The sequence below is a fragment of the Alnus glutinosa genome, chromosome 12 (assembly GCF_958979055.1).
Source record: "Alnus glutinosa chromosome 12, dhAlnGlut1.1, whole genome shotgun sequence".
NCBI classification, from domain to species: domain Eukaryota; kingdom Viridiplantae; phylum Streptophyta; class Magnoliopsida; order Fagales; family Betulaceae; genus Alnus; species Alnus glutinosa.
In genome coordinates, this window is record NC_084897.1 from 19,556,154 (window position 1) to 19,583,960 (window position 27,807).

At 36.4% G+C, this 27,807-nt stretch overlaps 1 protein-coding gene and 1 long non-coding RNA gene across 2 annotated transcripts; one reads left to right on the top strand and one right to left on the bottom strand.

Annotated features, from left to right (window-relative positions):
• The first annotated feature begins 858 nt into the window (after positions 1-858).
• Positions 859-3,862, top strand: LOC133852625 (uncharacterized). The gene is made up of 2 exons (XM_062289393.1): positions 859-1,168; positions 1,338-3,862. Exons 1-2 carry the CDS (start codon positions 859-861, stop codon positions 3,860-3,862), a joined length of 2,835 nt encoding a protein of 944 aa, XP_062145377.1.
• Positions 3,863-9,201: 5,339 nt separating this feature from the next.
• Positions 9,202-11,472, bottom strand: LOC133852147 (uncharacterized). Its single transcript, XR_009895899.1, has 3 exons — positions 11,177-11,472; positions 10,520-10,576; positions 9,202-9,490 (listed from the first exon to the last, which is right to left on the bottom strand). It is a non-coding gene; the product is annotated as an uncharacterized LOC133852147 (long non-coding RNA).
• Positions 11,473-27,807: the final 16,335 nt, after the last annotated feature.

The following is a 27,807-nucleotide window of genomic DNA, read 5'->3' on the forward strand; positions in this document are numbered from 1 at the left end:
TGGAATTGTGAAATAATTTTTCACAAAATGTAAAATCGGAAGTGCAAAGGCCCCTTGGGATTGCCATTGGTTGCAGTCTCAGGAGAACTCTGCAAAGCCTTCCGACACCATATCACTTTTCAGGCACTTTTGTGAAGAGATCATTAGTATAAGCTTTAACAATAGGAAGTCATTCATGACTATATCGTTTGCTTACTTTGCTAGCCTAGGAGCTACATTTCTGGAGTGGGCCTTTGTGGGTGTTTGTGGTCCTAATGATGACAATGACAGAAAAGTGCTCTGGGATGAATTGGCAGGGTTTCTTAGTTGGTGGGATCTTCCATGGTGTAAGGGTTGATTTTAATGTTATCCACTACTCGAGTGAGCTAGAGATCTGTCACCAGCCTTAGCAACGGCTAGGGTTTGCAAAGGAGTGGCCTGAAGGGATATGGTAGAAAGTGTGTGATGACGTGTTGGGGAATGCGCTTTAACTGTGAAGCTGAGGATATGGTTCTATGTGGCATGCAGTTGTTGGTCAGCAAGATTAGGAGTTTGTTGGGTTGAGCACAGCTGTATTTTGTTAGCTGTTAGGCAGTTGGGTTAGGTTAGCTTTAAAAGGCCCAATCCCAGTAGGAGAGATGCATTGAAGAGATTTGTAAGACTTGTAGTTAGTATTTTCATAAGGAGGCCCGATCCACCTCGAATTGGATCAGTTACTTGTAAAACCTTTCTCTATCTTACATTCATCAATACAATACAAATCTTCTACTGAGTTCATAGTTGTTCTTCATTACAGAATCTATCAAAATAGCTCATAAACGTTACAGGTGTGTAACAAATTTGGTATCAGAGCAGTCTTTCTTAGAGCCACAAGCTGCAATGGCGGACGGAACCAGATTGAACCAGTTGACAGAGACTGTTGCTGCATTGAAGAAATCAGTGGAGAGAATTGAAGATAATCATAGGAAGACGGAAGAAACAAATATGCAGAGGTTTGATACAATCACTTCTGAGTTTAAGAGAAATGAATCAGTAAATATGCAAAGGTTTGACACGATTACCTCTCAGTTTGCCATGGCTCTTAAGACGCATTTGGGTCCAAATACTAGTGAGAATGTATCACTTCCTGTTGCTCCTGCAAAAGACAAACAACCAATTCAGCAAGATGAGCCACCGGTCCAGACTGAAGGTATGGCTTATCAATTTCAAGAAAACTCGAATGGTCGATTCCAGCATAGAGAGGAGTTTGGGAACGGTTCCAAGTATCAAGATGGAAGGAATTCTGAGTTTTTTTTTCAAGCATGGCCCAGAAACTAGAGGGGAGGGCTTTCTCCATTATCATTCCAAAATTGCTCCAGGTTATCCAAGGGAGGAGTTGCCTTCAAGAAGACGGTTTTTTGGAGACTACCGTTCCAGATTGCACAATTTTGATGATATGCATGCTGGGCAGGATCAGCATTTGGAGGATTTCAGTGGTATGAATCCCAGGTCAGTCCGCATTGATTTTCCAAGATTTGATGGAAATGAGCCTGCTGATTGGCTGTATAGAGTTGAACAGTATGTCGAATTCTATAACACCTCTTATAGGCAATTATTACGTTTAGTTGCCATACACATGGAAGGAAAAGCCTTGATATGGTATCAAGACATGTGTGACTCTCACCAATTTAATTCTTGGATGGGTTTTGCTACTGCCTTATTAGCAAGGTTTGGACCTTCTTCCTACGATGATCCCATGGAAACGTTAATGAGGCTTCGACAATATTCCACTGTGGAAGATTACAAAGGGAAGTTTGAGTCTATCACTAATAGACTGAGAGGTGTTTCTAAGGAAAATAAACTAAGTTGCTTTTTAAGTGGACTCAAGGATGACATTCGGATTCCTGTAAAAATGTTTAATCCTGGTTCTTTGTTAGAAGCATTTAGTTTAGCTAAAATGCAGGAAGAACATATTTCAACTGCAAGAAGGAATTATAGAAATTTTAGTCCGAATCCTAATGCTTTTAATGCACAAAAAGGAGGGGGCAATGTTGCAGGGCAGAATAGTGATACTTTTCAAGGGGGAGGCCCTGTTACAGGGCAGAATAGTGGTGCTTTCCAAAAGGCTGTTGTGCCTGTTCAGAAGATCACTCCCCTTCAAATGGAGGAAAGGCGTAAGAAAGGGTTATGCTATAATTGTGATTCTCGATGGAAACCGGGGCATCATTGTGTCAACCCTAAGATGTTTTTGATTGAAAGTGTGGAAGTTATTTCTAACAAAGTATCGGAAGATCATTCGGAGGCGGTAGAGCTCGAATCTGATATGATGGAGTTTTCCTACTGTGAAGCTACTCCAGAGATAACTTTACATACTATTACAGGCAGCACTCATCCTAAGACTATGCTGGTGATTGGGAGAATTGGAAAACACAGGGTGGTTATTCTGATTGATAGTGGGAGTACCCACAATTTTTTGGATTCTTCTTTGGTGAATAAACTCCAGTTAGTGATCAATAAGTCTTGTATTGTCAAAGTTCAAGTAGCCAATGGTGAAGTGGTGGTGAGTGAAGGGAAATGCGATTGTGTGAATGTGGAGGTGCAGTGTCATAATTTTCAATTTGAATCTTTTGTCATTGTATTGGCTGGGTGTGACTTAGTTCTTGGTGTCCAGTGGTTGGTCACGCTTGGTCCCATTTTATGGAACTTTAAGGATCTTACCATGGAGTTTTCTTTGGGGCAGCAGCTTTGTAAGCTACAAGGGTTAGCAACATCCAGTTTATGGGTGGAGTCCGATTTTTCCAACCTTCAAGGTGAAAGTCAGAAGGGACTATTGCTTCAATTATTGGAGGATGTTGAGCATTCTACAGTGCCGGTACAAGATTCTGCTTTGACAGAATTACTCCACCAGTTTGAAGATGTTTTTGCTGAACCAAAAGGATTACCTCCCAGCAGGTCTCATGACCATGCTATAGTGCTTAAAGATGATGCTAAACCAGTATGTGTTAGACCCTATAGATATCCCTATTTTCAAAAGCCAGAAATTGAGAAAATTGTTCGGGAGCTATTAGCCTCAGGGGTCATTGTACCTAGTCAAAGTCCTTTTTCCTCTCCTGTTTTGCTGGTTCGCAAGGCTGATGGGTCTTGGCGAATGTGTATGGACTATAGGGCTCTTAATAATGCAACGGTGAAGGACAAGTTTCCTATACCGGTTATTGATGAACTTCTCGATGAGTTACATGGTTCTAGAGTTTACTCAAAGCTGGATCTACGTTCGGGATATCACCAAATTCGGGTGCAGCCTGAGGATGTACCTAAAACAACCTTTAGAACTCATGAAGGCCACTATGAGTTCTTGGTCATGCCTTTTGGCTTGACTAATTCTCCATCAACGTTTCAAAGCTTAATGAACGATATCTTTAGGCCATACTTAAGGAAGTTTATTTTGGTCTTTTTTGATGACATATTGGTGTATAGCAGAAATCGGCAGGAGCACTTTTGGCACTTGGAACTCACTATAGATATCCTACGGAAAAATCAGCTCTTTGCTAAGCGGAGCAAGTGCAGATTTGGTTGTACCGAAGTTGATTACTTGGGGCATATTATCTCGGCTGAAGGTGTTAAAGCCGACAATACTAAACTAAAGGCTATGTTGGATTGGCCTATTCCTAAGTCCTTAAAAGCTTTGAGGGGTTTTTTGGGTCTTACGGGTTATTACCTTAAGTTCATTAAGGGGTATGGGGCTATTGCTGCAGTTTTAACTGGACTTTTAAAGAAGAATGCTTTTCATTGGACAGCAGATCATACCATGGCTTTCGAGGATCTTAATGTGATGCTTCGGGGTGAGGTATTGGGGCAGTGCTTATGCAGTGCCAGCGGCCTATTGCCTTTTTTAGCCAGGGCTTAAAAGGTAGATTTCTGTCCATGTCTACTTATGAGAAGGAGTTGGTTGCATTGGTATTAGCTGTGAAGAAATGGAGGCCTTATCTGTTAGGTCACCCATTTCGAATTAAAACTGATCATCAGAGCTTGAAATTTATTTTGGAGCAGAAAATTGGAACCCCTATGCAACAGAGGTGGGTATCCAAACTCTTGGGGTATGATTTTATAGTGGAATACAAGAAGGGTCAGGATAATAAAGTGGCTGACGCTCTTTCTCAGCGGGATGAGGAAGAATTACAGGAGGTATCTCTTTCTCTCATATCTTACCCTACTCTCGATTGGTTATCTGAATTGAAGGCAAGTTATTCTCAAGATTCTCATCTCTTGTCATTACTTAAACAACTTCATGAGGGGACATGCACAGATAGTAGATATGCTGTGAGAGATGATTTGCTTTTGTACAAAAAGAGTTTATATGTCAGTCAACCACTTAGAGCATCTATTATGCATTATGTCCATGCTAGTCCTCTTGTGGGTCATGCGGGCTATGATAAAACTTTTCATAGGGCCCAGAGGGATTTCTTTTGGCCGGGAATGAAGAATGATCTCAAGGCTTATGTGCGGGAGTGCGATATTTGCCAGAGGGTTAAAGCTGAAAATGTATCCCCCGCGGGTTTCTTACAACCCTTACCAGTTCCGGAACGTCCGTGGTTCAGCATATCCATGGATTTTATTGAGGGTCTTCCTGTTTCTAAAGGCCACAGTGTGATATGGGTCATTGTTGACCGCCTCACTAAATATGCCCATTTTTTGTCCTTGGGTCATCCTTATACGGCCTCTACTTTAGCTCAGTTGTTTGTTCAGCATATTTTTAAGTTGCATGGTCTTCCTAACTCTATTGTTTCCGATAGAGATGCAGTTTTCACTAGTAAGTTTTGGACCGAACTATTCAAATTACAGGGAGTTTTTCTAGCCTTCAGTACTGCTTATCATCCGTAGTCTGATGGGCAGTCTGAGGCTGTGAACAAGTGTGTGGAGAATTATCTAAGGTGTATGGTGCATGACAAACCACATGAGTGGCCTCAGTGGCTGCCGTTGGCTGAGTATTGTTACAACACAGCATTTCATCATTCAAGCAAGCTCACACCATTTCAGGCATTGTATGGGTATTTACCTCCTCGCTTGCTTTCTTACATTCCGGGCACTACTCAACTAGCAGCAGTTGAAGACAAGTTGAAGCATCGGGATGAGCTTCTAAAATTTCTCACACATAACCTGCACAACAGTCAAAATCGCATGAAGAAATACGCGGATCTTAAGAGGTCGGAGAGAACCTTTGAGGTTGGCACTTGGGTTTACCTTCGTTTGCAACCGTACCGTCAGCTATCGGTTGCCACTCGCCGTTCTCTGAAGCTTTCCCCTCGCTTCTATGGTTCTTTTCAGATCGTTCAAAAGGTGGGTACAGTGGCTTATCGCTTGGATTTGCCAACCGGGTCTCTAGTTCATCCGGTCTTCCATGTTTCCCAACTTAAGCGGAAATTGGATTCGTCCTCCATTCCAATCCCTGTTCTTCCCCCAGTTGACCAGTTTGGTGTTTTTCGGCCGGAGCCGGTGGAGGTTCTCGATCGACGTTCTCGGAAACAGAACAATCGTGCAGTGGTTGATCTTTTGGTTCGGTAGCAGGGACAGACAGCTGAGGATGCTTCTTGGGAGCCATTTCACCGTTTGAAGACCGATTTTCCACACCTTGTGGGCAAGGTGTTTTAAATCGGGGGGGGGGGGGGGTATTGTCACCAGCCTTAGCAACGGCTAGGGTTTGCAAAGGAGTGGCCTGAAGGGATATGGTAGAAAGTGTGTGATGACGTGTTGGGGAATGCGGTTTAACTGTGAAGCTGAGGATATGGTTCTACGTGGCATGCAGTTGTTGGTCAGCAAGATTAGGAGTTTGTTGGGTTGAGCACAGCTGTATTTTGTTAGCTGTTAGGCAGTTGGGTTGGGTTAGCTTTAAAAGGCCCAATCCCAGTAGGAGAGATGCATTGAAGAGATTTGTAAGACTTGTAGTTAGTATTTTCATAAGGAGGCCCGATCCACCTCGAATTGGATCAGTTACTTGTAAAACATTTCTCTATCTTACATTCATCAATACAATACAAATCTTCTACTGAGTTCATAGTTGTTCTTCATTACAAAATCTATCAAAATAGCTCATAAACGTTACAGGTGTGTAACAAGATCAAGCCACACCTGTTCTTCCCTAGCTTTGTTGGAGTTTTATAAGTTCATCTTTGATTAGGGCCTTAGGGATATCCTTGGTGGAAATTTCACGTGGTCTAATAGTCAGATCCTCCTTCGTGGTCCAGAATTGACATGTTCCTTCTTTCACCAAATTGGGAAGCCCAATTTCCCAGCGTTTCTAGGAGGAGCTCCCTAGGTTGTTATCAGATCACTTTCCTTTATTGCTCGAGCGATTGTGGTGGTGTTATTAAGAGCAGAAGGTATTTCAAGTTTGAGAATATGTCGTTAAAATTATAGGCCGGGTTTTGTGGATATGGTAAAACAGTAGTAGGCATCTTTCAGTTTACAAGGCTCCCCTAGTTTTTTTTTTTTTTTTTTTGACGAACACAAACTGAAAGCTTTGAAAATCAACTTAAAAAGATGGAATGAAGAGGTGTTTAGCAATGTTGAGAAGTGGAAAAAGGTTCTTCTGGATGAACTCTGGGATCTTGAGGTTAATGTAGAGGAAAGACCCTTATGATTTTTTGACATAGCTGTTCTTCTAGGACCATATGATTTTTTGACATAGCTGTTCTTAAAGTTTAAGATGGTAATAATTGCAGCATGTCCATGTTTTTCCACAGCTGCTTCGTGCTATGCATTCCCTTTGGTCTCTATCCATATCTCAAATCTTACCTGGAGAGGTGAAAGCTTCAATGACGATTACCGATGCTGAGTTATTCAGTCTCCTAGAGGAAGGCTAGAAATGAGATTAAGCATAATGGAAGACCAAAAACAGAGGAGCAGATTATTAGAAGTATTTTTTGGGAAGTAAGAAGAATGAAGAGAATATCAATATTTGCCTAAGCTGGAATATTGATTTGTCTGTACTGGTTTGATACCAGTGTGTTATTTGTTTTGTTTGTAGCCACAGAGTTCTGTTCAGCTCTTGTGGTGTTGTCTTTGTGTGTTTGTGGAACGTTGTTTTGTTCTGTTTGTTGTTAGTTGGTAATAAAATTGATCAGTTATTCATAAAAAAAAAAAAAGTCTCCTAGGGGAAGGGAATCCTAAATTATCAAAGGGTGCATTAACTTTCACAGATGGATCTCATGTTGACATGGGTAAGGAAGGAAATGTGGAGCCAAACGAATCTGATATAAGCAACTTGCTGAAAGGTATCAGAGACAGTGGGTATGTATGTATGCCTTTGGGTTGGTTTTGAATAACTCAAAGTTGTTCTTTCTAATATATCTTTATACTCTTTCCTTTCCCCCTCTCTTTTTTTGGCCTTTTCATCAAACATGGTTACATTAGAAGATAAAGAAATTGAGAAAAAAAGGTATAAAAATAAGTAGAAAAGAGAATGGAAGTTCAACCCAAATGGCATAAATATATTAGTTGTTTCAATAGAAACCATGTTCCAATTTAAGGAAAGAAAACAAAGAGTAAACAAGTTGACAAGTTTGTTTCGAATCAAATTTCTAGCTTCAAACTGCTACATGATTCCTGGTGTCAGACACAGAGAAAGTAAATTTTTATTTTATCTATTGAATCTACCTATTGTTAATGTAATAAAACTATTGAAAATTAACTGCAAGTGTTACATGGCTTGCTCAATCTATCATGGATAACAGTATTTTCATCTCACTGAGGTATAATTAGGCAGTAGAATACGTATGGTGGCAGGGGAGTTCTTACAAATTTGGCAACTGAGTCAACATTGAACTTAGATCTGAAGTACTGAAAAATATTTTCTCAAGGTGTTCAGAGCTAGTTTATCAGAGACTATGTATTTGCTAGCTGTCTGATCAACGAGATGAAGATAGAAGTTCCACCAAAAAATTTTAATAAACGAAAGATATGCACGCGTGGGAAATTTGTCTTCGATTTTAATTCTGCTACAGGTTTGGCTGCCGTAGAATCATGAAACAGGGAAGAATGTAGGACTATAAATGAACCGAGCTGTTCATGAATAGCTTGACCTTGGCTCATATAATCTCAACTAAATTCGGTTTATTTAATAAACAAGTCGAACTCGAACAATAATTACTGCTCAAACATTTACAATAGCAAAATACTAACATCATACATGACTAAAATATGTTAGTTTGTACAAATACACTAAAATAATATGGATGTACATATTCATGTGTAATACATATGTATATGTATGTATATAATAACATGATACTGCTATATTAACACGTACACATACACACACATGCAAATGTTGTAGAATGATATATAATAGTAATTTATGTAAATTTTATAGTGTTCACCTGTTCGGCTTAGCAATTTTATGGCGTAGAATTCTTGTTAATTTTTCCTTATAAAAAAAATGGAATCTAATGTGAGCTCTAGCTAAACGAGCCGAGCTCGAACTTGATTGATTTCTATTGAGCCGAGGTCAAACACGTTCCTAAACCTCGATTCAAGCTTGAGCCGAGTTTGAGCCTATGTTTTACGAGCTGAGTTTGAATAGACAGTACCCGACTCAATTACATCCCTAGAAGAATGTCTAAAAACTTCACATACCCAAGTATTTCTTCATTCATTTAGTGTTGTTTGGTGCAACTTTTTGCGTCATCTCATTAATCAAGTAATAGACATATTTGAATTCATAAGTGAGGTATCCATGAACATTTTTGAATGGCTTCTCATTAGCTGCACTTAGTTGAGGCAGTGATGGCTGTGTTACCATAAGTTATAAAATTTGGAACAGTACGTCTTTATAACTATTATGTTACAAATTTCTTGCTGAAATAACCACTGAATATTTATGTTAGTGATAGGCAGAGTGATTAAATCTATTGCTTTTCTAATTAAATTTAATTTATCTATCCAAAAAAAATGTGTTGGTTTCATTTAGTGTTCCTCGATCTCTTCTTGACTGCATGTGGAATTTTTCACTAGCTTTTTTTTCTTTTTCTTTTTTTTATGGATCAAAGTTTTACTCCCCCCCTGTGACGACCCTTTTTTTTTTTTTTTTTTTTTTTTTTTTTTGTGAAAACGTACAAACGGATCTTCACAGTGGCACGACAACATGTCGCTTAGCCAACATATGTCACATGTCCCATAACATGCACCTGATATTCGGAGTTACATTTAACAGCGGAATATAGTAATCAATGTGCAGCAAAACACATATCATAAGCGGAAATACATCTAATATACAACAGTTAATTAAAACAAGAGCCATTTACAAGTCTATCTATTTAAGGCTTCTATAACACATTACACTAATTACATTCTAAAATATAGGCTCAACAAATACATGTGCCACGTAGGACACGAGCCATAAATAAAATACCCAAAATGCGGACTACCCATGAGTCCGTGACTTATGACTGTCGCGATGTGCTCCAATCATAGTATCCCATACGCTAGGTGGACGAGTCAATATCTATATTCGCAGAACCTGCAACCAAAGCATCAATGTCTGCACGGTTGCGGGGGTTGCCGCATCCGTACAGGTGGAATTATGAGCCCACCGCCTTAGCATAAATAAATACACTAAGACCTCAGAGGTATACTATTCACTGAGTTTTCGCAAAGAACCAACTTTTCCCTTTTTAGTCGTGAGTACACTATAACAGCCACCAATTTATAAACTTTTGTTTGAAGACCCCCATAGCTGATATAGCAAACACCGACTAATGAAAACCATTTAAAGCATACTACGCAGCTGAGCACATACGTAGAGGTTTCATTGTTGGAAACAACTACATGCATCATCACCTACTATATTACTTTTGATTTAGTAAGACTTAGAAAACAATGGCATTTAAATCATGCAACCATCCGATAGAAATATACATAAGTTCTTTTCCATTGAGACTCTTATACATACTAATACGTCTAGCAAAACTACCATATATATAAAACATACAGCCATCCGATAGAAACATACATAAGCTCTTTTCCATTGAGATTCTTATGCATATTAATACGTCTAGCATAAAATTACTATATATCAAAAACATGAAAACAATTCAATTATCATGAAACAAATGCTGTGCATGTGTGTCGTACGTTTGCCTAAGGGAATTGAACCCCGGTCTTATTCTTATCGTATGCCTAAGGGAATTGAACCCGGTCTTGTTCGTATCGTATGCCTAAGGGAATTGAACCCCGGTCTTGTTTGTGCCATGCTCAATGCTCGTGCTCAAATACTATACATTTAATTTCATAATCATGACTTTAACACATGCTTTCTTTACAAAACATAATCAATTCAACATGTCATTTCTTTAACAATTTGCATAACTTAAATCTTTATACTCACTCTAAACTCACCAATCATATTCATAGTTCAAAACATCATCAATATTTCAATATACTCCAAAGTACTCAAATCATCCAAAACAATTCATAATCAACATACAGTTAGTTCAGATTTGTAAAACAATATATATTTTGCAATTCATCATTTATGAAAATAATACTTCTCAGTGAGTAGAATACTCACCTTGGCTGCGCGGACATTAAGCACTAGGTCTCTTAGACACCACTATGCAATGCATTACTGTAAAAACAATACATTGCACATTATTGACAACTTCTAATATTAGACTCACATTTAGCTTTTAAATTGCTCAAGAGCTAACCCATGGAAAACCCATAATATTTTAAGGGTTCTAAACACTTACCCATAAATCCTAGACACTAAAACTCAAACAATATTAACCCAAAGCATTTACTAAGAGTTAGATATTAAAATAACTGTTTAATTATTCACCTATAATATCAATTACCAACCCGCAATTAATTCTACTAACCCATACATTAATTTTTTATAAAGACTTTCATAATAATATTAACCCTAAAATTATATTCACTAATCTCTAGCTTATTTCTCACTAACATTTTCTCAATATCATAAACTCAAATATTATGTTAATAAATCTTTTTACATCAATTACTAACGTATTAACATAATTTAACAATCTAAATTTTAATCACTTAAAACTCCCAATTAATATAACCCATCAAATTAGGGATTCCAAAATTAACCCATAGTTTATAATACACTAACTTAATCACAACAAATATTAATCTCACTAACATAAACACTAATATATTTAAAATAACATTAGCCTATAAATTAGGGATTAAAGTAACTTACCCAAAAATTTACCCAAATAATACTTGGTGTTTGGAGAATCTTTACAAGCTCCAAATAATAAAAAGCCTAAAAAAAATACTATATCAAACTCATAGTTTGCTAGATTTAACCAAAAATCTCAAAATATGAATTTAACTGTTTATCTCAAAATGATCGGTAGAAATGTGGATCGGACTTCGTATATCATGTTACCGAAGTTGAATTTGAATTTAGACGATTGGATCTTCGTAGATCATGATTTTTGTATGAAAAATCAAAAGAGGAAAAATGAGAAGAAGAGGCTATGACTCCCGGAAGAAGAAAAGAAAAGGCCGAATGACCTTTTCTGTCAAGTGCGCCTTGTTTTAGTGAAGGGCCACTTGGCCCTTCATTTTTTTTTTTATTCTTTTTCAGCATGTGGGGCGCAGGTCGCCCCACATGTTATATATATATATATATATATTTTAATTCATTCTTTCTTCCTTTGACTTTTCTTTTCTTTCTTTTTATTTTTTTTTTTCTTTTACTTTTCTTCTTTCTTTTTGTGTTTGTTTTACCGATTCTTCTTCTTTTTTTTTTTTTTTCTTTTTTTTTTTTTAAATTTCTTTTCTTATTTTATTTCCTAATTTCTTTTATAATTTTATTTTTATTTTATTTTCTTTTATCATTTTATTTTATTTTCTTTTTCTTTTTCTTCCTTTAATTTTTTATTAATTAATTTCTTTTATGTTTATTTTATTTTATTTTTTTGAACTTAAAAATACTCATTTGCATTTTTTAATGACACTAAAATAATTTTAATCAATTATTTACTCAGTTTTAGTATTTTAATTACTACAAAATGTCTTGGACATTACACCCCCCCCCCCAAAAAAAAAAAAAAATCTCTCTCTGCTTGGCAACTGCTAGGGTAAGTGCAATCTTAAATTTAAATGACATATTATGAATGTCATGTAATATTTGTTATTCTAGTTGATGTGAACTATTTACCTTTTGGTACTGATGTGTCTTTTATTATCTTAGGTACAATGTATTAGGCTTGTCAACAACCATTGGGGATTAATTTTTCAAAGGTTTGGATATACATTCTTTTGCACTAGCCTTAGTCGAGAATATACAGTCGATGGAGTTCAGGCATATAAGGCAGCTTGTTCATTCAGTTTTGATTCCTTTGGTTAAATATTGCCCTTCTGATATGTGGGACATCTGGCTGGAAAAACTTCTGCATCCATTATTTCTTTACTCTCAGCAGGCTCTCAGCTGTTCATGGTCCAGTCTTCTGCATGAAGGTAGAGCAAAGGTTCCAGACATCCATGGAATAGTTGCTGGGTCAGACTTAAAAGTGGAAGTAATGGAAGAAAAGCTACTTCGAGATCTAACTCGTGAAATATGTTCACTCCTCTCCGCTATAGATTGGCCACCGCTAAATACTGGTCTTCCTTCTTTAGAACAGTCTCCGCTATAGATGAGTAATTCTAAACGTCATACCCATGTCCCTCTGGTGTCCCTCTAAAAATGATGTGGCTTTTAAAATCACCATATGATCAAAATTCAATTTTGATCAATCACAAGCTCAATGGTGATTTTAAAAGCCACCTCATTTTTAGAGGGATTCAAGAGGGACATGGATATGACATGTAGCATTACTCGCTATAGATTGGCTCCGGCCACCTCAGGGGTGGCTCGCGGCCCACCCCGGCCTAAGGGGTGGCCACTAGGTCTTTTCTAGAGTGGCCGCGCGGCCACCCCAGAGGCCGTGGGTGGCCCGCAAGCCACCCTTAAAGGTGGCTCCGGCCACCCTAGAAATGACCTAGGGTGGCCACGCGGCCACCCCAAGTTCTGGGGAGGCCGTGCGGCCACCCCTTAGGCCGGGGTGGGCAGCGAGCCACCCCAGAGGTGGGCGGAGCCACCTCTGGGGGTGGCTCGCAGGCCACCCGGCCACCTCAGGGGTGGCAGCAGCCACCCCTTTTCCTTCAGTTTTTTTTTTAATATATTAATTTTAATATTTTTTATTAATTACTGTAGAGGGTATTTTGGTCTTTAAATCAAAATTAACGGTAAAAAATGACATATTCCATCCAAGTTAACGGAATTCCTGACGGAATGGGGCAAAGTGTGTAAAAATGGTAGTTTGATGCTCTCTTTTGGTCGAAGTGGTAGTTCGTGGGGGCAAAATGACACAGACCGGTAGTTCATGGGGGAATAGGTAATTACCCCTTGTTTATATCATTGGTTATCTCACGTTATGATATTTTTAAAAATACAGATAAACTCACAGTTTAACCTTTAAAGTTGTGCGTTTTTAAAAATGTATTCTTTTAGATGCTATTTGAAAATACGAATTTTTTTACATTTTTAAATCGTAATTTTTTAAAAATGCATTTTCAAATGATACATTTTCTGAAATTAGACCGACCAAATTTCTTTGGGAATTTCAAAGAATCCTCGACCTTTGTACTTGACTCCATGGAACAAGGTACGACCTCTTATGCCTAACTTTTCATTGTGATTGACCTAACGGGTACGAATTAGCGTCCAGAAAATCATATAATACCAGCCCAACTAAGGTTAATTTGTTCTTTTTTTTCTTTTTTTTTTTTCTTTCTTGAGTATACATATTCAATTTATTATCATTGAAGCTTGATAAAATCTTATAATTGCACATTGTTGGAAGAATTTGACACAGGGCATTGGAGCCTGACACGACGGCTACACAAGAAGAAAAACCAAACTTTCTATACTTGCACGTACATTATAAAAAACATTGTGGTTGATTAAGATTTTAAAAGAATTCCAAGATCCTTTTAAGTGAGCCAGCAAAACAATGCATATATCTTGCTCTGCCTCCCACCAACATTCTATCAACTTTCAGATCCATGGATTTTGAAAGGAATAAACTTAGGCTCTAATTTGTTTCAGCGTAAAAATATCAGAAAATTATTTTTCAAGATAACTTAGAATATTTCCTTCAGCAAACGGCTTATATGAGAACTTGGCAGGAGGTGGGATCGATCCCACCATTTTTGGGAAATATTTCTTCACTCCTAGGACTTTCCTTTAGCGCTTAATAATTTCAAGAGAAATGTTCCAAAAGAAATAGGCCGTTTGCAAAAGTTATAGGCAACCTCACTCAATCGGTCAAACTTCTTTTTATTAGAAAACAAATTGGAAGGAAGCATAATTATGGACACCCGCGGTTGGATTGTGACAGGAATGAGATTCGTGTAGCTCCTTTAGGGTAAGAAAAACCACAAAAGCTTTTTTTCGGTAGGAGAGACCACAAGACTCACTAAGGCAGGAGAATATCACAATTCACAAATATTTTCTCTGATTCTCATTAATCACACAACCGGTCTTTAAATAGATACTGACAAGACTCCTAATCAATCCTAACCCTAATTTAAAATGATATATTTCTAATGAGATGGAATTATTGGCGGATCCTATCAAATTCCATCGAGTTTCGGAAACTGCAAAAGTTTGCAGAAGTTACACATTTCAATGAATAATCTGATTAGAGCTATGTCCAAAATTGTTCTCCTCCCGATTACTAGTATTCAACTTAGAGCATTCACAGTGGATTATGTAAAATTCACTGTAAATCTATAATAGATAAAAAAAAACACCAAAAACACACATTCATCGGCTTCACTACTCTTACGCTAGTTTAGGTTTCTCTTCCATTTGTGCACAGTGACTGTACACAAATGTTTTGTTATTTTATTATTTCTTTCTCTCTCACTCTCTCACAATTTCTTTCCCCCCCCCCTCTCTCTCTCTCTCTCTCTCTCTCTCTGAGAGTTCGTCTTCTCCGGCCACCCCTCTCAACGTGCCTTTCGTCTTCAGAATCAAAACTCACGGCGACAGCGATCAAGTTCCTGGTTGAAAAGGCCGGCTTGCCAGAAGGACCACCACCTTCGAATCGATCAACTTCAACGCGCGAAGCCTCGCTTCCCCAACCCAGCCCCACTGGCGATGACGATACAAGCCCAGCAAGCAAAGAAACTTGTGGCCAATTGGGATTTGGGAGGATGGGTACGGGTTGATGATTTTCCAGAAGCTTCTGAGTTTGGGCGTATGGGTTTGGGTTGCCAATCTTCCAGAGGTTTCTGGGTTTGGGTTGCTAATCTTCCGGAGTTTTCTGGTGGTCTAGTGCGATGGTAATAGTTGACGGTTGTCAAGTGCGGTGATGATGCCGTGATGGTTGCTGGTTGTGTGTAGAAGTGTCCGTGGGTCAGTGTGGTGTATAGAAGTTTCCGGTGATGATGTGTTTAATTTGGTATTTTTTGTGAAGATTTACTTTTAAAATTGATTATTTTAATAAAATAGAGAAGAAGTTTAGATAAGCTGATGGAGGAAGGTGTTGAAAAGTAGTTAACTAAACAAGTAAAAATGGGTTTTCGTTAGTTATTTTAGATAAAATTTTACGCAACCTGATGGGAATGCTCTTAGGGGTGGTTGCCAACCCTAACCACCACGTAGGGGGTGACACTGACCACCATATCTGACATAGAATTCTTAAGACAGTAATTTTTTCCATCTCATTAAATAGCCTTCATTATATATGCTTTCTTGAGACCTTACTTACCCTTCAAAAATTCTGCAGTTCCTTTTCAACCAAGTATGAAATATTCCTGTTGAGCTGGGCTCTTTTGCAGAAAATATAGTCCGACTGCAGTTAGCTTTGAGAGTAGTCTATGTATATATACGAGGAAGCATAAGTTACTTTCGGCTAAAAAGAAAAGATTGATTCTATTTGCAATGGTAAAGCACTGTCTAACAGTGTGACCTTGATAGAAATTCCATCGATCCTTCTGTACCAAGGTAAATGCATGGCATGCATGCACATTTTACTATGGTTGTGATAACATGGCCGGGACATTTCAAAGGGAAGGGTCTAGCTTTCACTGGCAGCTTGAGGAAGAGTAGGTGAAAAGTGTTAGATTGATTGGAGGATAGCTACATGCATGCTTCTAGCCAAAGCAATTCTCTCCATAAACCCCCATACACCCTCGGCTTATATAAGTCCGGATCCCCAAAGAGCCAGTAGAAACTTTTGTTATTGCATGTTGGACGTGTATATTGTGCAAGACGAACTCTAAGGTGGTCGGAGAGAGAGAGCACATTGTTTTGGCGGGGATGGTGGTGGCCGGTGATCGAAGAGAGCTAGCTAGCTAGTGATGCGCTCGGGAGGTCCAGGAGAACCGCCCGGACCGGGTGGATGGGATCCACCTGGTCCTGCTGCACCAGGACGTTTCTTCTGCAAGATTGGTTCTTGGTATGTAAATTTACTATCAAATTTTTGTAAGTTTTATAATTATTTTACTAATCCTTATTTAATTGATGACATTGATTTGGTTGTTTGCATGGCTGTAGCCTAAACTTCTTATGCTGCTGCTGGTTCCTAAAAGATTGCTTTGGAGGTCCATTGGGCCCACCTGAGCCTCCCCGACGACCTGATCCACCGGAATCACCTCCCCGCTGTGTCGCTGCTGCCAGCACATCTGGTCGTTGGCCCGCCAATGAGGCGACAATATGTGCCCCGTCTAGATAGCCTGCCGGTATTTTCTCACCCTGAAGAATTGCTTTAATTTCTGATAGTTCCCACCATACAAATACTACGTGCTACTGCGCGCTATTTAAATTTACATCTATGTAATATGTATTATGTAAAAATAATGACAGCTTAATTTGGAGCAAATGGGGACTTGTAATCTTGAAAGACATTGATCCCTGGTTTTTGTTTGCCAGTTAAATGTCTCTTTATCGATGGATGCATGTTTTTGACATTTGTATGAATTGACTTGATCACAACCGTCCGACCCATCAGTACCCATGGATCTGATTTTGTGATGCTATTTATCCAATTCCATTGGATTCTTTAATTTGAGTTTATTGTTGTTTACAAATTAATATTGGCATTAATTTTACCAATGACGGGTTTTGGAAAGCCTTGTGACAATTATTTACATATGTGACGTCCCACATCGCTTGGGAATGAGGATGTGCTTATATGTATAAATGCACCCTTTATGACACAACGCGTTTTAAAGCCGTGATGGCAATGAACCTATCAGAACTCCGCAGTTAAGCGAGCTGCTGCGAGAGCAATCCCAGGATGGGTGACCACCTGGGAAGTCTGATATGGGGAGCCAAAAGCGGACAGTATTGTGTCATTGGGGGTGGATCGTTACAAATGGTATCAAAGCCATTGCCCAGCCTAAAATGGTGGGAGCGTGCACAAGCCCAATGAGGGACGCCAGCGGGGACACTGGGTCCAAAGAGGGAGTGATTGTGACGTCCCACATCGCCTGGGAATGAAGATGTGCTTATATGTATAAATGCACCATTTATGACACAACGCGTTTTAAAGCCGTGATGACAATGAACCTATCAGAACTCCGCAGTTAAACGAGCCGCTGCGAGAGCAATCCCAGGATGGATGACCTCTTGGGAAGTCTGATATGGGGAGCCAAAAGCGGACAGTATTGTGTCATTGGGGGGTGGATCGTTACAACGTACGTTGTGCATATTGTAGTTTATTATTATTATTATTTTAAGTAAGAATTTATTAAAGAAAAACAAAAAGAATCCACCGGCAATCCGTCGAAAACAATACGGTACATTGCCTGGATTTGTGAAGTTGACATGCATATTAATTTGTTGAAGTTTAGAAGGTCTAGGTTAATTTGTTGACATTTAAATTAATAGTAGGGACAACTTAGTTAACATTTACAGGCGAGTAAATTAAGGATATATTAGGATCCTCTACAATTTCAAATAAATTTTAAATTATCAAATTATGTGAATTTAGACATTTTTTACATCAAACTATGTGAAAAATGTTACATATTAAAGATATGAAACCAACTTGGGATCCCTTTTAGTTGGCACCTTAAAAACTGGTTTGAACAATCTTGGGGGAAGACAACTCATGGGCCCGTTTGTGCTTTACCTTATGGCACATATGTGTGTTTCATTTACAACAATGGTTGGTTTTATTTGTAACTGTTGCATACTCTATAAGTTCATCATTAATATGTACATTTTTGTTTTTCTAAGCAAGGATTTAGAAGTGAAAAAAAATTACAAATGCCATCTTTCATGGGGACACAGAGAAAGCTCAGCAATAATAATGCAATGGGCAATGACCACCACCCAGATCCAAGAGGGGAGAGAGATAGTCAGGAGTAAAGCTGTAATCGAGTTAAGCCGAGCTTAGTATTGAATGTTCAAACTCGGTTCGATTAACTTTTTTTAAACACGAGTCGAGTTCGAACTTATCACCAAACTAGATATTTTATTCATTCGTTGTTCCTTTATTTTTCGAACGAACTCGAGCTTGTTCACGAACTACTCAATTAATTTATTTATTCTCTCTCTCTCTCTCTCTCTCTCTCTCTCTCTCTCTCTCTCTCTCTCTCTCTCTCTCTCTCTCTCTATATATATATATATATATATATATATATATATAAAGTAAATGTTGTGATTGTTTATTTATTTTTTTAAAAAAAAAAAAAAATTACTAATTATTAGTTATTTAATTATGGTTAAGATTTATTATTTGAGTAATTAGAGAAATTAACTCAAATCTTAAATATATAATTTAATCTCAATTTATATGTTAATTATCTTATAATACACACACACACACACACACAAACTTACTCATATACACACAAATGCACTTATATCTATATATAGATTTACAATTACAATAATTCAACTTATATTTTTTAAATTTATGAATAACATTTCTTTTTATTTTTTAAATACTTAACATGTTATCATTCCAACGTTAAAAAATAATATTATAAAAATAATAAAAATGAAGTTATACAACCTTATACGAGCCATCGGACAGTGGGTATGTATGTATGCCTTTGGGTTGGTTTTGAATAACTCAAAGTTGTTCTTTTTAATATATCTTTATACTCTTTCCTTTCCCCCTCTCTGTTTTTGGCCTTTTCATCAAACATGGTTACATTAGAAGATAAAGAAATTGAGAAAAAAGGTATAAAAATAAGTAGAAAAGAGAATGGAAGTTCAACCCAAATGGCATAAATATATTAGTTGTTTCAATAGAAACCATGTTCCAATTTAAGGAAAGAAAACAAAGAGTAAACAAGCTGGCAGGTTTGTTTCGAATCAAATTCTAGTTTCAAACTGCCACTACAAAAAATTTAGCAAATCACCATTTGCAATTCACCACGTGTACGGAGGCTGTACACGTGGCGAACAGTTTGCCACATGTTCGGGGCGTGGTAGATCCGGTTGTAGCGAATTGTACAATTCGCCATGTGTATCTGAATACACGTGGCCACTGTGCCACGTGTATATCAATACTGGCATGTGGCCACATATGGCCATGTGCTAGTATTACACGTGGCTATTTGGCCACGTAAATTAATGCATGTGGCCATACGGACACGTGTAGTAAATACTCGTGGCCGATTGGACACGTGTAATAATACACGTGGCCAATTGGATACGTGTATTTACTACAAGTGTCTATATGGCCGCGTGGATTTAATACACGTGGCCATGTGGACACGTGTAATCACTCCACACGGCCACTTGTTTTGCTTTTACAAATAGCCACGTTGTCATCAAGACTCATGGCTATTTGGCCGCGTGTCTACAGTAACCAGTACTGTAGACACACGGCGAATTGCGGGATTTTTTGTAGTGTGCTACATAATTCCTGGTGTCAGACACAGAGAAAGTAAATTTTTATTTTATCTATTGAATCTACCTATTGTTAATGTAATACAACTATTGAAAATTAACTGCAAGTCTTACATGGCTTGCTCAATCTATCATGGATAACAGTATTTTCATCTCACTGAGGTATAATTAGGCAGTAGAATACGTATGGTGGCAGGGGAGTTCTTACAAATTTGGCAACTGAGTCAACATTGAACTTAGATCTGAAGTACTGAAAAATATTTTCTCAAGGTGTTCAGAGCTAGTTTATCAGAGACTATGTATTTGCTGTCTGATCAACGAGATGAAGATAGAAGTTCCACCAAAAAATTTAATAAACGAAAGATATGCACGCGTGGGAAATTTGTCTTCGATTTTAATTCTGCTACAGGTTTGGCTGCCGTAGAATCATGAAACAGGGAAGAATGTAGGACTATAAATGAACCGAGCTGTTCATAAATAGCTTGACCTTGGCTCATATAATCTCAACTCAATTCGGTTTATTTAATAAACAAGTCGAACTCGAACAATAATTACTGCTCAAACATTTACAATAGCAAAATACTAACATCATACATGACTAAAATATGTTAGTTTGTACAAATACACTAAAATAATATGGATGTACATATTCATGTGTAATACATATGTATATGTATGTATATAATAACATGATACTGCTATATTAACACACATACACACGCATGCAAATGTTGTAGAATGATATATAATAGTAATTTATGTAAATTTTATAGTGTTCACCTGTTCGGCTTAGCAATTTTATGGCGTAGAATTCTTGTTAATTTTTCATTATAAAAAAAATGGAATCTAATGTGAGCTCTAGCTAAACGAGCCGAGCTCGAACTTGATTGATTTCTATTGAGCCGAGGTCAAACACGTTCCTAAACCTCGATTCAAGCTTGAGCCGAGTTTGAGCCTATGTTTTACGAGCTGAGTTTGAATAGACAGTACCCGGCTCAATTACATCCCTAGAAGAATGTCTAAAAACTTCACATACCCAAGTATTTCTTCATTCATTTAGTGTTGTTTGGTGCAACTTTTAGCGTCATCTCATTAATCAAGTAATAGACATATTTGAAGTCATAAGTGAAGTATTCATGAACATTTTTGAATGGCTTCCCATTAGCTGCACTCAGTTGAGGCAGTGTTGGCTGTGTTACCATAAGTTATAAACTTTGGAACAGTACGTCTTTACAACTATTATGTTACAAATTTCTTGCTTAAATAACTACTGAATATTTATGTTAGTGATTGGCAGAGTGAATAAATCTATTGCTTTTCTAGTTAGCGATTGGAAAATTTGTAAAAATTCACGAGTTAAATTTCACGAGTTCCTTATTATTATTAGGGCTAATTTCACTTAATCCTCATGAATTTTTACAAATTTTCCAATGCTCCCCCTAAAGTTCAATTTCTCTTAATTTAGTGTATTCATTTTTTAATTATTTATAATGTCACCCATCCGTTCTAACTTAGAGATGTCAAAATTTGAGTAGGGTCAAGTGAAGTTTTGCCTTATTATTATTAGTTTATTTTTTAACATGCAATAGTATATATATTTGACAAACCTTTTGCACTCCAACTTCCAGTGAGGGCTCGCAATTTGGTAAATGCTCCAGAAACTAGGTCTGACGATGCGGATACTCTTGGGTTGGCATGTAAGATATTATTCCCTTATGTGGCATTTATATCACATTTACGGTGTTTGCTATGTTTATTTTTTTTTTTTAATAAATATATACGGTATTATGATTATTTCTATTAATTTAGATTACCGTAAATATGGAATCAGTTAATTGATTTTAAAAATCAATTAACAATATTGTTTCCTTGATGGAAGGAAACAATACGGTGTTTACCATTTGAGGGTCCCTAATCTAGCCTATAAATAGAGTGCATGTGTACACCATCAGTACAGCCATCAAGCAATAGGCATAGGTTAGAAGACACCTCATAATTTTGTTCTTAGAAGTTCTGGAGGAGTGCTTGAGCAACAATGGCCGGAGGTATGCCTAAAACTGTTCTATTTAATTTTCCGCTGCGCATGTTAGGTTAAAGAAATAATTGTTATTTAATTATTTCTAACATGTGGTATCAGAGCCATCCTCTGTGCTATTTTGCTTAGCGTATAATTTTACTATGCGTTATCAATATTGAATCAAGTATTTTTTATTGGTTATCAATATTGAATCAAGTATATTCTATTTGGTATTGTTCACTTCTGTTTGTCAATATTGTTTGAGCAATATTTCATCTTTTGTGACATGATAGAAACGCATTAGCGATTATTTTGTGAATATTTGTTGTTCACGTACTGTTTGTGAAAACCCATAAATTTGATATAACTATTTTTTGTTTTATCACTATTCTGTGTATTGTGATATACTGCCTAATTTTGAGTTGTTGTAATCTTGATATGGGTATTTTCATAAAGGGATGACGGCTAGGGTTCCATTTTTAGGGTTTTCAACCCATCTGAAACATTACGGGTCGGGTTGGTTGGTGACTGGGTAGGGTTTCGACCCATTAAAGTTTTTGGGTTGGATATATTTTTCGGGTAGGGTTTTTTAAAACCCATGCAATTTTGGGCCATTTAAGTGGGCTGACCTAGTTTGGGCCAGCACTATACATAGACCCAGAGGCCTGACCCGATTAAGTGGGTTGACCCAATTGCCCAAATACAGTAGCCCATTTGGAGTCTTGTGACCCAGAAGCCCAACCCAATATAGTAGCCCATTACAGTAGCATTTAAATAAAATAAAAGATTTAGCTCATATGGGGTTCGAACTTGGGACCTTCATGTCCATAAAGTGACAAGCTTCAAACCATTGAGCTAAGCCTGGTTTTATGCTTTCACATTAAGGTTTTATTCCCTTTATTATTTACAGTACTGTGTATTAAAATTATTGTCTATTTAATACATGAATTGAGGAATATATTTTTAATTGTTGAATTTATATTGTTTAAATATAAATTGCTTGATGCCTAGACCTAAGAATAATTAACAATACCATATATACTGGTGTGTTTACAGTAATATCTAAGAATGCAATGTCGGGGAAAGTTCTGGCAAGGAAAGTCTTGGGATTTAAGTGTGTCCGGTGTGACCCCCCTCACTTTCCTGGGAGCTCATCTGCTTGCACCTTGGAAAATGCTGTTTACCCTATTTAAGTATTGGTTTGTTATATTCCTGGGGCTATTAAGGAGGCATCTATAAAGTTGTTAGATGTTAATGAAGTAGCAATTATCATGATAATTTTGGGAGAGCCACAGCATCCCAATTTTGAATGACAATTGCATCAAGATTACACACACATAATTATCATAATAATTATGGGAGAGCCAAAGCATCCTATTTTTATATGATAATTACATCAGGATCACACGCATAAACCTCATAAAGATTTATTAGATGTTCATGAATTACAGCGTGATTATTATGATTTTGGGAGAGCCAAAGCATCCTAATTTTGTAATAATTGCATAAGGATCGTACACATGAACTTCATATAGAAAAATTAACATCGTATTGTAATTAACTCATAAATTTAATTACCTATCCCCAAAGGGAAGTTTTTATTTTTATGACTTAATTAGAATGAGATAACAAATTTAGTATTAAAAGTAAAATTTCTTTCGGTTGCCCAAAGGTACGAAGAATTTTATTTATTAATATTTAAATTTATTAGTCTTATCAATAAAGAGTAAATTTCATGTGTGATGCAACCTTTGCCCAAAGGTAGGTTGAAATTTACTATTTAAATTGGCATTGGCTAATTTAAAATAAAGTTACTTCATAGCATTAAAGTATTTTTTATTTTTTATATTCTTGGTCATTGCAGCTATTCGTATTACTCTACTTTTGGTAGTTTTATATTCCAATACTTTAAGGTAATATTTTTTCTGACTGAAAAATATTAATATGCTTTTTTATTTGGGGTGTTAAAAATTTTGGTGCTCCTTGTGGACAAACCACCTACTCCCGCGGAATTAAGTACGCCACGTGAGATTATTAAGCATGAACGGTGGGAGTGATTTAATCACTTAAGTTAGATGTTCATGAAATCTCATGTCACTAAAGTCATCAGGGATTTATTCCTGAATGTTTTAGAGCCAAAGTTTTATAAAGGTTGTTTAGGAACATTTAGTAAGTTCAAACAAAATTTGGCCAGCACCCTAATAGAAAAAGCTTTAAAGACAAACCTTTTACAGTTTCTAAAGTGTTTATAATCTCATTATGGGAATGAAGGATATTATAGCTTAGCTTAAGTCCCTAAAGATTGAGATTTTTTGAGTCATTGTTGGTCTATTTCATTTTTTGAATTCTCTCTTCTAAGTGTAGAATTTTATCTTTTAACACACATAAGGATAAATGGTTAGTAAGTGAACTTCTAACCATGTGTGTTCAAGGATATGAGAGAATTCATAAAGGGTTCACATGGTTACTCATGTCAAGGGAATGACCGATAAATACAATCATGTCCAACACTTAAAGCATGAGAATAAGGTGCTAATAAAGTATTATGGCAATCAAGATACCTATTTCTCATGCAATAAGGAAAATTAAGGGCATATAAAGAAAGATTGCATGAAGTATAAGAAATTACTTAAAATAAAGATAATCTCATATATCTAGTATGTCGTGAATCTCTTTTAGTGACTCATTCAAATATGTTGTAGATTGATTATGGTTTAACAATCCACGTTGTCAACACAAATGCAGAGTCTTTTTAAAAGTGAATAACACGTGTTAATAATTTGAGGTTGTTGGGATCTATAGGTTAATTTTGAGATTCAGTTATATTTTTTACATAAAAAATTATTTATATTCCATAATCTTTTAGAAATTTATTTTCTAGTTTGGTTTGTTAAAAATTTCAATTTTATTTTTGAAATTTTTCTTATTTTAGGTGGAATATTGGTTGGGGTTTATTTAAAGTCTACATCCCAATTTTTGAAACAAAATTATTTGTTTGTTTCTGCATACTGATGTTGACGTAAAGTAGAGTCTTTGAGAATTTAAAAATGCTATTGTTATGGCTTTGGAGATTGAAATATATCTCTATACAGAAAATAAAAGTCGGTAATTTACTGACTTTGGTACTTGTGTGGATTGCATAAGGGAAAGCATACCAACAAGACCATTAGAGGTGCCAAAGAGAACCTTTTAAAATTCTTGAGATCATGTACATTGAAATGTGTACTCATTGCCTAAATGGTCAGAGATATTTTTATCTCTTTTAGTAATGACCATATAAAGTTTATGTATCTCTATCTTATAAATATTAAAGCTGGGGTATTGAATGTTTTTAATACCTATAAGGAAGAAGAGGAGAAACAATTTGAAGATTATAAGATCTAATATAGGCATAGAGTATTAAGGTAGGTACACACAAAGGGAAATGATTAGAAATACTAATCTGCTATTACCCTTATAGAGTAAAGCTTTGAAGACCGTTGTGTATATGTTAAACAGTATTCCATCTAAGGTTGTCCATAAGACACCTTTTAAAGTATGAAATAGATGGAAGCTTAGTTTAAATTATTTACACATATGGGGTTGCCTTGCTAAAGAGAGGATTTATAATCCTCGCCTTAGGAAATTAGATTCAAGGACAACCAGCGGATATTTTATAAGCTATCTAGTAAACTTTAAAGGGTTTTAATGTTTTATTGTCCTTCATATAAGCCTAGAGTTGTTGATTGTAAAATTTCTAGAGGATACGGAACCTAGTGGGAGTGCTCATTCACATAAATTGGAATTTGAGGAAGCACTAGAGTTGGCCAAATCTCCTCCTCATAGAGGATGATTGATTGTATTCAGGGAAAATCAGGTTGATTATCCTGAGCCACAATCACTTTTAGAACAACCAACTCATACAGAACAGGTTCAAAATCTATTCTCCCATTGCAAAATGCAGAGGAAGTAGAATTAAGAAAATCCTATAGAATAAGTAGATCAACAATTCTTAGTGATCATGTTGTATACCTCCAGAGTCTGATGTTGACATTGGACATAAAGATGATCCAAATTTGTTTTCACATGCTATGAGTGGAGAAAACTCCACATTGAGATTCAGTGCCATGAAGTAAGAGATAAGTCCATGGCTAAAAGGTCAAGCTAGACTCGTAGCCAATTTTTTTTACTCATAAAGAAAGGCATTGATTATCGTGAAATATTCTCTACAGTGTCTAAGAATGGTTCATCAAGATAATCATAACATTAGTAGCTCATTTCTATCTAGAGCTACATCAAGTGGATGCGAAAATAACTTTTCTGAATGAGGATCTTAAAGATGAGGTTTACATGAAAAAATAAAAAAAAAAATGTTTTATAAAATAACAGTCAGAAAGCTTGCAAATTAAAGAATTCTATTTATGGGCTGTGATAGATCTCTCATCGGTGATATACCTTTTGCAAGGTTATTATTTTATTGTTTATTGAAAAAAACCTTGTTAATTAGTATATATACCTTAAGGTCAGTGGGAGTACAGTAATCTTTCTGGTCCTATATGTGGATATTATTTTTGCAAGTGCTGATTTAGGTTTGCTACATAAAGTTCATTTCACAAAACTTTGAAATGAAGGATTTGGGTGAAATTTCTTATGTCTTTTGACATAGAGATTCACAGAGACATAAAGAATATTAACATTGTCTCGGAAAGCCTACATTGAAAAAGTCTTGGAAAGATTTAGAATGAAGGATTATGTACCTTCAGTAGCAATTAAGAGGGACCAATTAAATACAGATTAATGTCCCAAAAGGTATTGGAATAAGGGCAGATGAAAAGTTTTAAGTGTCTGCATTATACATAACCATATGATTGACAATAAGTATATTGAGTCAATAAAGTGCTGCAAATAAAGTCTTGCGGTATATGCAAGGAACCAAGAAGTACAACTTAACCTAAGGATACACTTTCTATTTGAAGGTGGTTAGTTGTTCAGATTTGAGTTTTGCTGATTGTGTAGATAGTAGAAAGTCTACTTTATGGTATATATCTTTTTATTGAGAGATATATCTTAAAGATGCAGTATGCAGACTATGGTTGCTACGTCTACCAAAAAAGCTAAAATTCTAGCGTGCTATGAATTTAGTACACAGGCATGATGGTTGAGACATTTTGTTGAAAGTCTCAATATTGTCGATTTTTACAGTTAGACCATAAAGATACTCTGCGGTAATTCTACTATAATCTTCTTTTATAAGAATAAAGAGTAGAAGCAAAAGTAAATTGACATCAAGTATCTCAGTACAAGAGATAACATTAAGAGACATAAAGGGTCTATTGAGCATATAAGTACTGAATTAATGATTGCGGATCCCATGGCTTAAAGTTTACCGGTAAATAAAGAATAAAGTCATGCGGAATATATGAGACTCATTAATTCATTTTTTGCTTGGTTTGTCTCTTTTTTGGTCTATAGACATAAAGTTATGATAATAAAGATTTTGTGCACATTTGTTATTTTGTCCATGAGGATAAATAAAGTTGGACCCGAATGACTTATAGGAAGTTCATTCATAAAGCTTGATTATCCATAAGGTACTCATGTAAGGAGTGTTTTACATTGTGATACATGGAAGGGACGACCTAATTTTATAATAGTTTTACCGCCATGATTCGTGTGAAACATTTCTTATCTGAGTGGGAGGATTCCATAAATGATTGGCCAAACTAAAGAACCTAATACCATAAGGTCATGTGTCATAAAGGCCAAGTGGGAGAATGTAAGATATTATTCCCTTATGTGGCCTTTATATCACATTTACGGTGTTTGCTATGTTTATTATTTTTTTAATAAACATATACGGTATTATGATTATTTCTATTAATTTAGATTACCGTAAATATGGAATCGGTATTATAGTTATTTCTATTAATTTAGATTACCGTAAATATGGAATCGGTTAATTGATTTT